At 37.9% G+C, this 18673-nt stretch overlaps 1 protein-coding gene across 1 annotated transcript; it reads right to left on the bottom strand.

Annotated features, from left to right (window-relative positions):
- Positions 1-15423: 15423 nt before the first annotated feature.
- On the bottom strand, positions 15424-16170 carry LOC131353836 (uncharacterized). Its single transcript, XM_058390909.1, has one exon. It carries the CDS (start codon positions 16168-16170, stop codon positions 15424-15426), a length of 747 nt encoding a protein of 248 aa, XP_058246892.1.
- Positions 16171-18673: the final 2503 nt, after the last annotated feature.

Here is an 18673-nt window from a genome sequence, read left to right as displayed (position 1 = left end):
ATGTTGGGAATCCTAAGAGAATATCATTGTTCGCACTCTTGGATAATAAACATATCAGTACGCTACTTGATGTTAACAGATCAGGTAAACATTACAGTTAACTTGTTCATCATCATAATAAGGCATAAATAGTGACTGATATTCAAAAGGATTGGTTGACTTGGAAAAAAAAGAATTTCTATAATAATGTCTGTAATGAGGATTGTGCTTGATTATGTTTCAGATACTGTAGAATTTCTAGACCTTCCCTTACACTGTATGGGAAACATCTGCATTCTTAAAATGAGATTTCTTTTACTTATTTTTGGTTCTGGTTTAGGAACGTTCTATGCCCGCTACAATAATGCCTACAGTAACTCTGAATCAGTTGACTATACTGTCAGGTGAATAATACAACCCCAAGAGAAAAGAAAGATAAAAGATAAAAAAGCTTCTCACAATCCTTCCACACACATAAGGACAAATCAGCCCCCCATTAGGAGTCAACCCACCTTGGCCAAAGCATGTTCTAGATGCTTGACATGGACCAAAATAGGTTCCCTGTGGTATTGTATACAGCATTGAACTTTCCACCTTTATGTGAAATTTAGTTTCAAATCTCCCATAAACCCAAGACAAACCAGAATCTACTACTACTAGATGCACTGCTATGCCTGTGTTCGGGATTAGATGGCTGTATATATAGAACTCCCTTGAGAGCCATCTCAGCAGGTGTGAAACCAATGTTTTCTGGCATGTAGTGTTAATGGACAATCAGAACCCTGGTCCCTTAAGTAATAATACAAATAAAGGCAAGCATGGATTTTAGGATCCAGCTGATGGACAGTTATGGTTCATGGTTCACGGATCATGGTTAAAATGGTTTGTGGATGGTATGGGCAGCAGTTAGTATCAGTATTCTTTGGACAAAGACCTTATAGACTTGCATACCCAATCAGTCCTTGATCAGTCTTTAGTTGTTTGAAAGGGGCTACATCTTACCCCACTGCAATAATCCACACCCACAGCCACCAATATTAGTTATAATATATAATATAATATTTATTAATATTATAAAAATAGTGGAGCCTTGAGTTAAACCTCAGCAGAAACCAGTGCTTTCCTGTCATCTTGTATTAATGGCAATCTAGAACTCTGTCCCCACAAGCAATAATACAAGCAATAATAGTTTTTAAGGTCTGGTTTATTCATTAGGTTAAGTTTGTTTGTGGATGGTATAGGCAACAGTTGGTCTTTGAATAAGTCCCTCATCAGCTGTTGTAGCCAATCAGGTGAAGATGAGGTTCCTTGATAAGGTGTCCAATTAGTCTTTGCTAAGGTAGGTCTTGAGGAGGAGCTGTTGGCTTCATGTATCTCTGAGGAAGCATGCATACGTGACTGTTGGGGGGGTTAAAAGATGACATTGGTATCAAGACTTGTCTTGTAATGTCTGACTCTGGCCTAGTACTGAATAAAAACAAAACTTGGATCTTGGGATTGACAGCCCACTGTCCAGTGCACATGGCTGGAAACAACTTAGCCTTCAAATCTTGTCTTTCCAGATACACTGTCATTTATTATTGTTACATTGACAGAAATGGCCAGACACATTACAGTATTCCTTTGTAGTGTCCATCATTAACATATCCTAGCTAGTATTTTCTTTTAGAAAGCATTCAGAAAAGCATATGGCACTTCCTTGTTTGGTCAAAGTACATTCCATACTGAATCTTTGTTGGCTATGTCTGTGGATCAAAAAGGGTTACTTGAGTGTAAGGGTAAGTGGACAAAAAGAGTTTCCTTTTAACTTGCCCTGGACCTCTGATTCAGAAATGATGCTGTGGCATCTACATTCACATTTACATATCCTTAATAGTTTTTTTCTTTTATAACCTATTGTAACACTGTTTATATTGTTTCTGCACGCAGTACTAGATGTGCAACTATTTGCATTAGATGCCAAACTGTATTTTGGTGCTGAGTAACTGTAACACTGTGCATTGAAATTCTACCTATCTATCTATTTCCTTTTTTTAAACATATTTTTGGTACTACTGAAAATTATTAGCAAACTTTCAGGTTAGATCTAAAACATGTCCATGCGTTGTTTTGATAATCTGTACAAACACCAGCAGGGGGCATCATAGACCAACAAACTGCAAATGTCTCAACCGCTCATGCCACAAATCAAGCTAACATGAACACACCAGGAAGCTATCATCTGCCAGTCATTCTTCAGGTTGTTAGGAGCAACTAAGCAGCAATCTCTTTTCACCTAGTGAAGGGATGAGTCAGTCGTAGGAGGAGATAAGGACCACTGTGGCTGTGGGGTCACTCTGCCTCGCTTGCTCTCTTTAGTTTAGATAGAATATAGTTGGTATTATTTAAGATTTCTTGACACTGAGTGTATGGGGTGTGCAGTTAATTACTGATTGATGTTTTTTAGGTTTCTGTTAACTAGATTAGTTTAATATTGGTGGATTGACTAGTTTTGTGGACCTTTCATATAACAACTTACATAGTATTTTGCACTATTACGGTAAATCTATGATGAAGGTTTTCTATATTTCCTAACTCACACTTGCAATAGTGGTTGAGTATTATGTCTAGGAAACATCACTGATGCCATATTAATTACACAAAGTTTAATGTGGATGTCCTTAATGCTCCTAATCTGAAAGACAGCAAACAATAACCATGACATCTCTTTTGCAATATGGCTATGAAAGTGTTTGCTGGCTGGGTAATAATGTCTAGAAGAAAAGGAGACCCATCATTAGACCCACTGACCTGCGTGGGCAAGATTGAGCTGTGAAACACGAAATGTGGGTGAAATATGATAACAGTCCAACATTTATAACAATGTGACTTCAATATTTTGAAACGGGTAATAAACGTATTACTTAACCTTCTGGAAATCTTATTTCTGCTGGAAAAACAGGCTTGTTGATGGTGTAGCTGTGTGTGACAGTGGGCTGTGTGGATATTTTCTGTCATGTCTCTTTGTTTCTCTTCAGCTAGGACCTATATATGAAGATATGGAACATACAGAAGAGAGTAGACAAACATTATTATTTAGCCTATGGTAAAAAAACCATTCAATATCCTGATTTAAAAAGTTCTCATTTTCATTGCTGATAGCTGTATGTTTTAGAGGTGATGGATTATGGTTTATAATGTATACAACATACAGTACTAGACTGTCATTATTTCAAAGTTTTGTCCATACATGTTTTCTTCATTGTATTAGTTTTGATTATTTTCTTTGAGAATATCTGCATTATTACAGTCTGCATTTTCTATCCCAGATTTTTTTTGAAAGGCATGACCATGTGTTTAAGGGTGATGGTATAAACGGTATTATAAAACATGTCTAGATTCTGCTTTTAAAAAAATCTAAGAATCCTCAACTTCCTGCTGATGATTCATGTAATCTGCTTGAGCTTTTTTCTGTAGCTCGTCTGAATACAAATTCAAACTCTCTATGTAAATAGTGACGTAAATTTAAAACATGTCTAAACTTTTGATTTTGAATGAAACCTGACTTTGCAATTTTGGTTGTCACAGCAGTTTAGTGGACAAGACAATTTGCCTAGCATCTCCAGGGTTGGGCTTCGATCTCTGTGTGCACCAGGTTTGCATGTTCTCCCTATACTTCAGGGGTTTTCCCTCAGGCACTCTGGTTTCCTCCCCAAGTCTATAGACATGCATTGTAGGCTGAATGCCATCTTTAAATTGTCCATATTGTGTGAAAGGGTGTGTGATTGTGCCCTCCAGGCCCCCTGCGATACTGTATATGATAAGCAGTAGAGAAAATAGATGGACAGAAAAGTCAGTCGCCTTGTACTTAAGGTGAAGCAGGTTAAGTGTGCAACTCCAGTGACTCCAAGATTGAAGCAAACTGTATAATCAACCATGCTTAGGTTCCTCTCTCCATAATAGTCTAATTCAGCTGATTTCTCTGTTTTCATATACAATAGTTGCCACAAGCTCTTGAGATCTTGAGAAGCTCAATCCTGAGAATCTTCATTCTTCTATCATGACTCCTATATATATATATATATATATTTTACTTCTAAATAAATTAAATAAAATAACCACCATGTCACACCAGTGGCTCTGTAAGCTATTGATGATATGGAAATTGTGTGAAGAAAATGTGAGTGCCTATGTACCAGATTCTCAGAAGAACTGTCAGAAGTGTGAAAATCTGTGGTTTATATATAGAAGCTGTATATAAAGCTTGTCCATGTTGTACAAGTTGTTTTTTAGACCTCCATTAAAAATAAGCTTGTTAATGTTTTTCAAATCTGTTGAAGGTATTACAGTACAAGCACTTATTTTAGATCAATCAAGATACAGACATATTAGCTTGTGAAATCTATATTGAGTAATTGTTATTTTGCGGAGGAAAATAAAAGAACATTCTTTATTGTGTAATCCCCCCCCCCCACTGTTTATAGATTTATGTACTTAATGGGCAGTCTACTTAAATATTACAATTACAATCGAAGTATTCATTTACAAATACTTTTAGCATATTAGCTACTTTTGGGCTATCAGTGATAAGATGAAAGGTGAGTTTACACTAACAAAACACACACCTGATCAGAGGATGCGATTTTACATATGGAAATATCACATGCAAGAGGGATCTCAAGTGATGCAACAGAAAAAGGTCCATGCTTCATGCTATGGTCAAGTTCGTATCCCAGAAGTGCGACAGTCATCCAAAGCAAAACTGGCCATGCTGTCTGGGAGGGATGGATGCCATTGTTTCAGACTTGCAAATCGTGAGCGATTGTGAGTGGAATATATTTGCAGAGCAGGGCAGGTAGCACTTTACACTGTGTATAAATGAGCAATGTTTCCCAAGGATGCAGCTGGAAATTGGAAGGTGACTATAAATAAATAATATAAATAACACCCATGTATAACATCCATTGTTCTAAGAGTGTAAGCAGTTGTGTGTGTGTGTGTGTGTGTGTGGGTATGTGTCCTTGTGACAGAAAGTGTGCATGAGCATTAACAGACAAAAGAAAAAATGAGCAGTGACCCATTTAGCAAAAGAAAAAAAAAAAGCCAGAAACCTTCATGCTAGTAATTACGTAGCGGTTACTTAGCAACCTGATTTCAAATTCTAAAGAAGGACAGGAAAGAAAAAGCACGCGGGATAAACATGAGTGGGTACAGAGATGGCGCAAGGGATGAAACGTGGACTTTCTCAACAAGTGTATCCTCCTGAAGTTATGAAACCTTGTCAGTACAGACTATTCTGGAGGAAGCATATTTCTGTCAGGGGGATGTCTCCAGAAACGTCACAGCAACCTGCTGAAAAATCCACACACAGGGTGCCTAGTGATTCATATGACGAGCTAATAAGATACCGGGGCCTGTCAAAGCCATGAGCCGTGAGTCATGCTCTGCAAAAAGGAGGAATTGGACATGAACACTGGAGACCTGCTGTGTATCAAAACCGCAAAGCATTGTAAAGCAATTTGTGTAAAGCTGAGTGAAGAGAATATTATCATTATCATGGTTTGCAAGTTTTGTCCTGAAAACTGGAGAGAAATGTATTGCATGAATCACAAATACAAGTAAATTGGTATCATTTAAAAACAAACAAACATAATAACACTTCGCAGCTTGTGACCTGATTGGTCAGTGTGGTCAAGCACCTGTTTGTGATTGAGGGCAGAGCCTGAGAAGGTGAGCGGTTTGGATTACACACCTGTGGGAAATTTTCCTAATGAATGTTCTGTTGGTTGGCATTCGATTCATGTCGGAAAGGTCATGGTTGAACGCACATGAACGACACCATAAAGTCGTAATTACAAGTGGGATTTTTTTTTTTTGTTTTTGAGCTCCGAGTTTCTGCGTTTGATGAAAAAACATGGTGAAGTCAATGGTTTTGAAATTGAATGTTTACTCGTCTCAGTTGCTGATTTCAAGTATTATGTGTTGGGTATATGCAGTATAAGCTCTGTATTTCAAAAAAGCTAGCATTGTACTTGTGTACTTATGTGTGATAAAGTTTGCAGTGGCATCATAAACTGATTAAAAACATAAAGCAAAGTACAAAATTTTTTGTTCTTATTGATTTTCTAGAAGTTCAAATATGTGTTTCTTTGTATATAATTAAGAGATAGTATACCTGACTCGTAACATGGACTTGAATGCACAGTGTGTTTCAGGGGCAGTTCAGTTGTGTGTGCATATACACCGATCAGCCATAACATTATGAACACTGACAGGTGAAGTTAATAACAATGATGATCTCTTCATCATGGCACCTGTTAGTGGGTGGGATATATTAGACAGCAAGTGAACATTTTGTCCTCAAAGTTGATGTGTTAGAAGCAGGAATAATGGACAAGTGTAGGGATTTTGAGAGAGTTTGATGAAGGGCCAAATTGTGATGGCTAGACCACTGGATCAGAGCATCTCCAAAACTGCAGCTCTTGTGGGGTGTTCCCAGTCTGCAGTGGTCAGTATCTATCAAAAGTGGTCCAAGGAAGGAAGTGGTGAACTGGAGACAAGGTCATGGACGGCCAAGGCTCACTGATGCACGTGGGGAGTGAAGGCTGGCCCGTGTGATCCGATCCATCAGATGAGCTACTGTTTCTCAAAGAAGAAGTTAATGAAGAAGTTGCTGAAGAAGTTAATGCTGGTTCTGATAGAAAGGTGTCAGAATACACAGTGCAAGAAGGGTCAGGGCTGTTTTGGCAGCAAAAGGGGGACCAACACAATATTAGACAGATGCTCATAATATTATGCCTGGTCGGTGTATGTTCAAGTAAAATAAAATCACCAAAAGTTGAAAGTAAATAAAAGGAAAAAAAAAAAGAATCTCTTTGAGTTTGAGTTAAGCCTGCCAATAGCTTCCTCATTTCCCATACAATCAAGAATGGTGTTAAATTCACCTATTAATTACTATCCACAATCCTACATCATCTATTAGTTTTTCCTCTGAGACATGTGAAGCCACATCTTTTTGACCCATAGTTGCCTAGCATCTCATTTGCTTAGAAGTTTTACTACAATTATAGCATTTCATTTTTCTAGAAGTTTTCTACAATTATTGAAGGATAACCACTTAGTTGAATACAAGCAGTTTACATTTTGATATTGAATGTGAAGGCAGATGCGAGTGCAGATTACATATACCTTAGAATCAACATGTACCTTAGACACTTAAACACGTACTAGATGGTCAGCTGACAACGAAAGACAAAACCTAGACAACGAGTGCCGTGCAAGACGTGACTTCAATACCAAAATAAGCCAGGCACAAACGTTCACGTGACCTGATCCAGTAAGGTGCAGTGACTGATAGGAAACATATTCCTACATAACCATGATATCATTCCACAGAACAGTATAATATCCGGCTTTCCATTTTGTAATTTCAGCAGAAAAGGTCAGACAGGATTTCTGATTATGATCTTCAAAATTAAAATTTTAACAAATTAAAAATATATATATATGTACCTACCCTTCTGGTAGAATCCCAAATATTGCTCACGTTACATGTGAGTAATTTGTGATCTCATCTGGTATGCTGACACAAAAAAATAAATTCATCAAAATCTAAATGAATTACTGAGGACAAAAATAACCATGAACTACATGTGAAAAGTTGCAAAACATAATGAGCGGGGGTTTCTTGCTGTTTCATTGAAACGCATGCATCATCATGCACTGAGCACGCTCAGTGAGTCCTTAATGTAAAACATGCAGATGTGAGAGGGCTAGTGGTTAGTGGTTAGCACATTTGCCTCACAGTTCTGGTGTTGGGGGTTCAATTCCTGCTTCCTGTCTCCTGGCATATGTAGAGTTTGCATGATCTCCCTAGGTAAATTGTTTGTAGTGTATGTAGGCTTCAGGTTCTCTGTACAGGAGAAGTGGTACAGATGAACAGAAATGTTCTTTATTATTCTTCTTAGTGCTAGTCTGGATCTTTTTGGAAAAAGATGCAAAAAGCAGTTGCACAGTTGCACCGTCTCACCATATAAAAGCAACCAGTTATTAAACAGAGACACTTAAAAGTTGATTCACTGAGTTTCAAAGAGTTATTTCTTCATCTTTTTCTTCTTCCTGTACCTCTCCATCAATCTTTGGAAGTATACGTCTATACTTCTCCTGTAATCATACTGTAACCAATCGGACAGGATGTATATAGTGTACACACTCACCTGACCAACTGTATACTAGACACAATGCAAAGCACAATAATGTGAGCATGTTGTAATGTACCACCAGGATTTTGCATGGTGTTTGAATATTTTCCAACTTTAAAAATGTAAAAAGTACCACATTAATGTACACACACACACACACACACACACAATTGCTTCTCATAAATTGAATCCACAAGCAATGCACACACAGCGATCAAGCATAACGTTAAAAAACATTAAACATTGTTAATTCCTCGTTATATTTAGGTCAGGTCCCTAAACCTCTCAAGTTGGCAGTCATTAAGCCGCTTCTTAAAAAACCTAATTTAGAACCCTAATGAAATAACAAATTACAGACCGATTTCAAACCTTCAATTTATATCTAAAATATTAGAAAAGGTGGTGTCAGCACAAGTATGCTCCTCCTTGAAGGCAAACAATATCTTTGAAGAATTTCAGTCAGGTTTCAGGCCCCATCATAGTACAGAAATTGCGCTAGTTAAAATCACAAATGACCTGTTTTTATCTTCGGACCAAGGCTGCATCTCAATTTTAGTCTTACTTGATCTTTCTGTTGCATTCAACACTATAAATCATAATATTCTTGTAGATCGCTTACATCACACAAGTATTCAGGGACAGACATTAAAATGGTTTAGATCCTACCTGTCTGATCGATACCATTTTGTAGATTTAAATGGAGAACTGTCCAGTGTAATTCCAGTGAAATACGGGGTCCCACAGGGGTCAGTTTTAGGATCTCTGCTGTTCTCAATATACATGCTTTCCTTGGGTAACATCATTAGAAGACATGGGATTAGTTTCCACTGTTATGCCGATGATACCCAGCTATATATCTCATCAAAACCAGATGAAATATCTAATTTGTCAAAGATGTGTCAAAGATATAAAAGATTGGATGACCGATAATTTTCTATTATTAAATCCTATTACTTATTGGTCCAAAAACCAGTGCACAAAAGCTCTCAAAATTCAGCTTGCATTTAGAAGGATGTACTCTTACTACTAGCTCGACAGTGAAAGGGAGTAATATTAGACAGCAACTTGTCCTTTGAAAATCATATTTCCAATATTATAAAAACAGCCTTCTTACACCTTATTGCCAAGCTTAGGAACATTTTATCTGTATCTGATGCAGAAAAGCTAGTTTATGCATTTATGACCTCCAGACTGGACTACTGCAATGCATTCCTAGGTGGTTGTCCTGCATCCTCAATAAACAAGCTACAGTTAGTCCAGAATGCAGCCGCCAAAGTTTTTAATAGATCAAGAAAATATGATCATATAACCCCAATATTATCATCCCTGCAAGTTTACAATTGATTACAAACTAGCACTACTTCCATACAAGGCTCTAAATGGTTTAGCTCCCACGTATCTAACACGCTACAATCCACTGCGCTCTTTAAGATCACAAAAAAGTAGATTAAAGACATCTCTTTAGCTTGGCATACACATAATTCATCCCATAGCCTTGTACTCCAGTACATCTGATTAAATGCATATTATCATCTAGTGCTGCTAATATCATGACCGGCAGCTATGTTAATTCCTTTCCACCTGTTCCTTTTTTCTTCCCATCCTAAGGCTTCTGGCAATTGTGCCAGCTCTAGTAGACAGAGGCCAACCCTGTAAGGATCCTGGGGCAACCAGAGATTGACCAGCTCCATCTAGGTTCTGCTTTGGAGGATTTGGGTATATCAAATCAATGGTGCCAGTCCTATGTGGACTTTGAGGACGATAACAACCTCCTAATTAATAAACACACTAACATTATACATATGCTGTATCTGCATCACACTGTAGACTGTACATAACTGCAGAAATGACATAGTTCATTCTTCGGTGTTTAGAATAATTTATAATCACACTCTCCGGTGTCACCCAAATGAGGATGGGTTCCCTTTTGAGTCTGGTTCTTCTTTTTGTATGTTTTTTGTTCCTAAGCTGCTTTGAGACAATGTTCATTGTTAAAAGCACTTTACAAATAAAATTGAATTGAATTGAAAATTATGACCACCTGCCTAATATTGTGTTAGTCCCCCTGTCAAAACAGCTCTGACCCATCGAGGCATGGACTCCACTAGATCCTCGAAGGCCTGCTGTGGTATCTGGCACCAAGATGTGAGCAGCAGATCCTTTATGTCCTGTAAGTTGTGAGGTGGGGCCTTAAGGATACTTTTGATAGATACTGACCACTGCATACCAGGAATACTCAACATGAGCTGCAGTTTTGGAAATGCTCTGATCCAGTTTTCTAGCCATCACAATTTGTCCCTTCGTCAAACTCGCTCTTTTTTTTTATTTGACCTTCTCTACACTTTTGAATGCACATGTCCAACTGTTCAGTGTTTCAGTACTTTTTGCATAACTTGCTGTTCTCTAACAAGGTTCTTAACAGAAAAATTCACAACTGGTGTTTGATCCATGAATCGACCAATAAATTTTCTGGTTCAATTAAAATTGGTATTTAAACAGTCCTCTTCATCATGCTGTTCACATTTTGACATCATAAGACCAAGACCACACCTAACAATTGATCAACAGTACCTCACCATTGCGAGGCTTCAAACAGGATGTTCTCAGAGGGAAGTGGCCACTGAGCTTAGAGTGTCAGAGAGACTCAGAGACTGGAAGAGTCACAGAAAGGCATAGAAGTGGACGTCCTTTGGCCACATCCCACATTGATGGCTGCTTCATTGTGAACAGTGCCCTGCGGAACCAGATGATGAATGCCACTCAACTCCAGGCACATTTAAGGGAGGTGAGAGGCACCCAAGTGTCACATCAGACCATTTGAAGCCGTTTACATCAGCGTGGTCTGTGTGCTAGACGACCTGCAAGGGTACCTGACCACACCACCAGGCACAGGCGTCATCATCTTGCATGGGCCAGCTGGACGAGGGACTTATTGAGACACTGACATTTTTTGTTGTGGTATACCCACCACTGTTGTTGGATTTTGTTTCAATAAATTGTATGAGATGAGGAAATCACCATTGCATGCTTCTACTTAAATGCCCTACTTTCATGATATAATATCACTGTAGCTTGAACTTTTTACATTTTCCATAAATTTCACCCAAAAGCCAAATATCCAAATATCCTTAACTTTTTGTGAGTAGTATATATATATATATATATAAGCAGCTTTTCAATTGCTACTTTAACAAACACAGCTATAACCACTAAAATCTCTAAAGGAGCACAGAGAGTATATATATTTTCTAGAGCTTTAACAGATGTGAAGAAATACCTTAATCAATCTGCTGCTATGAAGTCTTTGTGTGTACTGTATCAGTGCATCTATTAACATTCAGCTAGTCTATGCTGTCAGTGTTATTAGCTTACTATCTAGGATGTGAGAGATTATGAATAAATCTGGTAGTATGAACTAAGTTTGGCTTGTGTGTGTTATTCTTTTCTAAATCTTTCTATCCATGTATGTGTGTATTTTATAAGAAAAATGTCTGTTTGCCTTAAATCTTACTCTTACAGTGAAAACAGCAGCCATTAGGTTTGTATTCAGACATACGAAGTCTTTATTCCTTGACGTTATTGATATTTAAAAATGCATTCAGGAGAGAAAGTTACACAATTACATTTCAAGATATAGGAGTTGAGAAAATTCACAACAACTCAAGACTGCACTTTCTCCTCTAAACCACTCTATCTTTATTATAGTTAATTCTAGATCGTTTAAAGTTTCATTCATCCCAGCATTTATTAAAGCAGCTTAGTCCTTCCTATGTCCTTTTTTTCCTAAAGCATTAGAAACAAATGCATATAAATCCAAATAAAATAGTAGGTTCTAAGACTGTTTGAATATTTAATACCGCCCACCAATCATAACCTTTGCATTGTGTTTATGGTTTCACACATGTGAATGGTTAATGGAGGCATTTTTTGCTTAAGTTTTTCCAGATTATTGCTGTATTGTGAAAGTGTTTTTCAGCAGAAACTATTACATAATATTCAGACTGGAAGCAAAACATAAGACTAAAACTAACATCAACATAAACAATGTTATTAACATGTTCTATTATATAATTAGCAGACAATGAAAAGATACAGTATAATGGCCAAGTTAATATGTGACTTACTATATATACAGTATTATCTTTCCATAATGTGTGTAATTCCTTATAAATATATTTCCTCCACAAAGATTGTGAGTTTGCCATCACAGAAATAAACAAAAAACATTGGCAATTTTTCAAAAATAAACACAAATTTTATTGGTAGGAGTCTAAAGAAAACTCGCAACTTGGCCAATTCAAGTACTGGCAAAAAAAAACCCCCCACAAATTTTGAATCACAAAAAACTCCAAAGGACTGATGAGAACATATTATGAATATAATAATAAACTTCACAGAAATAGCTAGTGCTACTCAGTCTGATTTGATTCTGATGTCTCGCCTTTTCTGAACAGCTGCATGATCCGCTGCCTGAACAGAGACTGTCCCACTCCTAGGTTTAACGTTGTGGACAGGGAGTAGACAGTAAATATTGTCCAGAGGATATTCGGATTGCATTTGTATTTGAAATATATGCAATACAATTCCATAAACAGCCCTGTAGAACAGAGAAGATAAAGGGGACCTTGTATAAGGCCGGTGATGGTGACTCGAACCTGGTTTTGGAGGACCTGAGAGTTCATGCTTTTACCACTCTTAGTCATCTTCTTAATATGCCGGTACAGGTAGCACACTGTGGCGCCGTTTACTATCAGCATGGTGGTCAAACCCAGAAAAATCAACACTGTTGTCAGAACATCCATGGTGCCCAGAATCTCACTGAGCTTTACCCTCGCAGTACCAATGATGTCTGCGCTGCTTTTGATAGTGCTGTTGCCTTCAGAGATCTTGGAAGGCTGACCGTAGCTCAGTAAGAATTCTAAAATAAAAGTGAACAAGAAGAAGATTTTTGTGAATATGATGATCAAGTACACGATGATCCGGATGTTCCTTTTGAACCATGTGAAAAAGGCGTTCCGACCCGGGACAATCTGCGTGCAGTAGAAGATGTTCAGCCAGAGAGTAGTAGGCATGCTGACCCGAATCGTATAGTACATGAAAACGCTCATGCTCTGTTTAAGTTCCGGGCTGACAGCAGACACCTCCAGGCTGAGGTAAAGGATCTGGCTGACCTGGAACAGACCGGTGCAGAAGATCAGAAGCACCAGCAGGGTTAACAGTGGCTGTCTGATATTCGTCATCTGGCCCGAGGAACAAACCAAGCAGGAAACATAAAATATATTTACCATGAGACCCAAAGCTGAACAAAGAATGTTCAAGCTGACAGCACTAATCAACGCCATGGGGAGAACAGGACTGGAGGCTGCAGAGGCTGGCTCTTCTAATGATCAGATTTACTTTTTCACTCAATTTTACTCCACACAGGTGTTCATGGTGCCAGAGGTGCAATGGACCGTTACTGATTTACATACAGTTTATAAAAACAGGCTTTCTTTGCATTTTCAGAAACATTTTAGCGTTTATTACAGCCAGTGGATATTAAACTTGCTACACATATAACAGAATGATCTTTTGAATATACAAACACAGCTGAATACACTATAACCTGAATTCACTCTTAAAAGGAATGGTTCGATACAGAACCTAAAATGGCTCACTTGCTCCATATACACTCTTAAAAATCAAGGGTTTTTCACAGTGATGGCACAGAGAACCATTTTTGGGTCGCTAAAGAACCTTTAGGTAAATTTTTCTTACTGCTATAAAGAACATTTTTTATAGTCTAAAGAGCCTTTGTCCTCTACAAAGAACCTTCTGAGCAATGGAGATGTTCCACGGACTTTAAAGATTTTTCATAGAACCGTACACCCTGAACAAAAACCATTTAAGAACCTTTATTTTTAAAAGTATATGGAATCCCAAATGGTTCTTTGTATAGAATCATTTTGAAGAGTTCATTGAAACGAACCTCATTAAATCCAAGTTAGACGATTCTTATTAATTATTATTATTATCGTTGTTGTTGTTGTTGTTGTTAGACAAGAAAATACAGCTAATTCAAGAGACCAGTATTTTTTTTTAAGTTTTTTTCCCAGATTTCTCCTGTATAGTAAATAGGATTTTCAGCAGAAACTAATTATACTGATAACAGCAAAACTCCTTCCTCTTACTTACGTTTTTCTATTATTTCAGTTTTTCACATTTTTCCTAAACTTTTCTAAAGTATTTCATTCATAAACAGTATTATTTACATAAAGATTCAAAAAGTAATGGTACTGAATTCACCAGTGATTTCACCAGTATAGAACAGCAAGGAACCAAATTTTTTTTAACAGTGTAGTGTTTAATGCATCCTTTTAAATAACATGTTTAAGTTTTCCAGATTATTCCAGTATAGTGAAAAATAATTTCCAGCCAAACCTTTTATATAATATTCAGAATGAAAGCAAATCATAAGATTAAAACTAACGTCACAAAAAAAGTCAGGAAAAACTACAACATATTTTAATATATTTATACTTTGAAATCTACTTTACATTGTTGTTTAAAAGTTTCCATGCTTGACATATAAATATATCTACAATAAACTATAAATATGTTAATAATATCTTATAATACATTCATAAGGCAGTACACATCTGGTTTGGATTATTTAAATGAAAATGTAATAAAAATGTGTTTTAGAACTTTGCATCATAGTGTTAATAACATGTTCCATCACATAATCATAGCACATTAGGAGAAGATACAGTATAATGGCCATGTTAATATGTGACCTAGTATATAAGGCTACAAACTGTATTGCCTTTTCATATTTTGTATAATGCCTTATGAATACATTTGATCGGTCCCTCTACGATGTTGTGCATTCGCCATCGGAGAAATTAACAAAAAAATCTTCGATGTTCAGAGGCATTTGATATTTTCGAAATGAACACAGATTTTTACACAGAACTGAGCCATCATTTGACGTCATCACATGTATTCAGCCAAAGCTCTCTTTGATTCATATGCATCAAACAGTAGTACAGCTATCATAGAAAGTCATTACATATGTGTCTTCACTGGTAGGAGTTTAAAGGAAACTTGCAATTTAGCCAGTTCAAGTATTTTTCAAAAAAATAAATAAATTCACAAATTAAAAAAAAAAGGTGTTTTTTTTTTTTTAGCTTAAACAATCACAAAAAAACTCCTGAAGGACTGATGAGAAAATGTTATGAAGGTAATAATAAATCGTTCACAGAAATCGTTAGTGCTACTCAGTCTAATCTGATTCTGATGTCTCGCCTTTTTGGCACAGCTGCACGATCCGCTGCCTGAACAGAGACTGTCCCACTCCTAGGTTTAACGTTGTGGACAGGGAGTAGACAGTAAATATTGTCCAGAGGATATTCTGATTGCATTTATATCCATAATATATGCAACACAAATCCATAAACAGCCCTGCAGTGCAGAGAAGATAGAGGAGCCCTTGTATGAGGCCAGTGATGGTGACTCGAACCTGGTTTTGGAGGACCTGAGAGTTCATGTTTTTACCACTCTTAGTCATCTTCTTAATATGCCGGTACAGGTAGCACACTGTGGCGCCGTTTACTATCAGCACGGTGGTCAAACCCAGAAAAATCAGTACCATTGTCACAATATCCAGATATTCCTGAATCTCATCAAACAGAGCCTTCGCACTACTGAGAATGCCTGTGCTGCTTATAGTAGTGCTGTTGCCATTAAACATGCCTGGAGTCTGACCGTAGCTCAGTAAGAATTCTACAAAAAACTTGAACAGGAAATAGATTTTTGTGAATATGATGATCAAGTACACGATGATCCGGATGTTCCTTTTGAACCACAAGAAAAAGGCATTCTGACCCGGGACAATCTGCGTGCAGTAGAAGATGTTCAGCCAGAGAGTAGTAGGCATGCTGACCCGAATCGTATAGTACATGAAAACGCTCATGCTCTGTTTAAGTCCAAAGCTGACAGCAGACACGTCCAGGACGAGGTAAAGGATCATGCTGACTTGGAACAGACCACTGCAGAAGATCATGAGCATCAGTAGGGTTAACAGTGGCTGTCTGATTTTCGTCGTCCGATCCGAGGGACAAACAAAGCAGGAAACGTAAAATATGTTTACCATGAGACCCAAAGCTGAACAAAGAATGTTCAAGCTGACAGCACTAATCAACGCCATGGGGAGAACAGGACCGGAGGCTGCAGAGGCTGGCTCTTCTAATGATCAGATTTAGTTTGTCACTCAATTTTACTCCACACAGGTGTTCATGGTGCCAGAGGTGCAATGGACCGTTACTGATTTACATACAGTTTATAAAAACAGACTTTCTTTGCATTCTTAAAACTATTTAAGCATTGATTGCAGCCAGTGGTTCTTGAAAATGCTACACACGTAATAGAATCATTTCTTTTTAAACATACAACACATACAACATAACCCCCTAACCCTAACCCTAACCCACTTGCTGAATATACACTCGTAAAAATAAAGGTGTCAGGAAGAACCAAAAGGGGGTTTTCAAAGTGATCCTATAGAGCAGGGGTCCCCAACCACCGGGCCGTGGACCAGTACAGGGCCGTGGATCATTTGGTACTAGGCCGCAAAGAAACAATAAACTTATAATTATATATAGATATCTTAGTACTTGCCACTTCCAACTGTGCCACACTCCCGCATTTGACTCAGTCGCAGGTTTTTCTATACATCAGTAAGACCGCAAGCTAACTCGCACTAAAATGACCCAAACCCCCAACAACACCCCGCACACACACACACCCAGGCCGCGGTAAAATGGTTCGGTATCAAACCAGTTCATGGTTCCAAAAAGGTTGGGGACCCCTGCCATAGAGGATCGATCCATTTTTGGTTCCCCAAAGAACCTTTAGGTGAATGGTTCATAAAAGAATGCCTGTTTTCTTAGTGCTAGAAAGAATGTTTTTTATAGTTTAAAGATCCTTTTTCCGCTACAAACAACTTTTTGAGCAATAGAGATGTTCCATGGAGGTTAAAATCTTTTTCCAATCTTCACAGGACCATACACCCTGAGCAAGAACCATTTAAGATCCTTTATTTTTAAGAGCTTATGGAACCTGAAAAAAAGGTTCTTTGTATAAAATAATATTCAAGGGCTCATTGAGATGAGCCCACTGGGGCTTTTTGAATCCAAGTTAGACAGTTCTTTTTAGAATGGTAAGGGCTATTTATTTATTTTTATTATTATTATTATTAGTAGTAGTAGTAGTAGTAGATTGAAGATTTGGGCTGTTGTTTGACATCATCACAACACGCATCCGCCAAAGCCCTCTTCGATTCATTTGTACAGCTATCATCATGGAAAGTCATTACACATGTGTCTTCACTGGTAGAAGTTTAAAGAAAACTAGCTGAATGATCCTCTGCCTGAACAGAGACTGTCCCACTCTCAGGTTTAAAGTAGTGGAAAGGGAGTAGACAGTAAAGATTGTCCACATTACACGGATTTCACATGGGGAACCAAAATATATGCAATACAAATCCAAAAACAGACCTACAGAGCAGAGGATATAGAGGGGACCTTGTATAAGGCCGGTGATGGTGACTCGAACCTGGTTTTGGAGGACCTGAGAGTTCATGCTTTTACCACTCTTAGTCATTTTCTTAATGTGCCGGTACAGGTAGCACACTGTGGTGCTGTTTACTATCAGCATGGTGGTCAAACCCAGAAAAATCAGCACTGTTGTTAGAATATTCACAATGGTCAGAATCTTATCAAGCAGTTCCTTCGCACCGCCAGTGAAGTCTTTGCCGCTTTCAGTAGTGCTGTTGCCTGCAACATTGTCACTCTCACCATAAAACACAAAGAATTCTAAGAAAAAACTGAACAAGAAGTAGAGTTTAGTGAAAATGATGCTTAAGTACACAATGATCCGGATGTTCCTTTTGAACCACTCATAAAAGGCATTCCAGCCCGGGACAATCTGTGTGCAGTAGAAGATGTTCAGCCAGAGAGTAATGGGCATGCTGACACGTATTGCATAGTACATAAACATGTTCATGCCGAATTTAAGGTCCGGTAAGATCCCATACACCCTTAGACTGAGGTAAAGGATCTGGCTGACCTGGAACAGACCTGTGCAGAAGATCATGAGCACCAGCAGAGTTAACAGTGGCTGTCTGATTTTCGTCGTCGGGTTCGAGGGACAAACCAAGCAAAAAATGTAAAACATGTTTACCATGAGTGCTGAACAAAGCACTCACCCAGTGCTGAACAAAAAATGTCCAAGCCGATAGCAGTAATAAACTCCATAGTTAGAATAGGACTAGAGACTGCAGAAGCTGACTCTTCTAATGATCATATTTAGTTTGTCACTCACTGTTATGGCATGCTGTGTTCATGGTGCCAGAAGTCTAATAGACCATTACTGATTTACATACAGTTTATGAAAAAAGGCTTTCTTTGCATTTCATTGCCCTCTCGTGGGCTAGCAAGAAAGTGTCCCAAATATCCATGACAGATCACCCTCTA

The sequence above is a fragment of the Hemibagrus wyckioides genome, linkage group LG06, assembly GCF_019097595.1.
Source record: "Hemibagrus wyckioides isolate EC202008001 linkage group LG06, SWU_Hwy_1.0, whole genome shotgun sequence".
Classification (NCBI taxonomy): domain Eukaryota; kingdom Metazoa; phylum Chordata; class Actinopteri; order Siluriformes; family Bagridae; genus Hemibagrus; species Hemibagrus wyckioides.
Note: the sequence above shows the minus strand (reverse complement) of the source record. Positions and strands in the feature narration are given on the sequence as shown.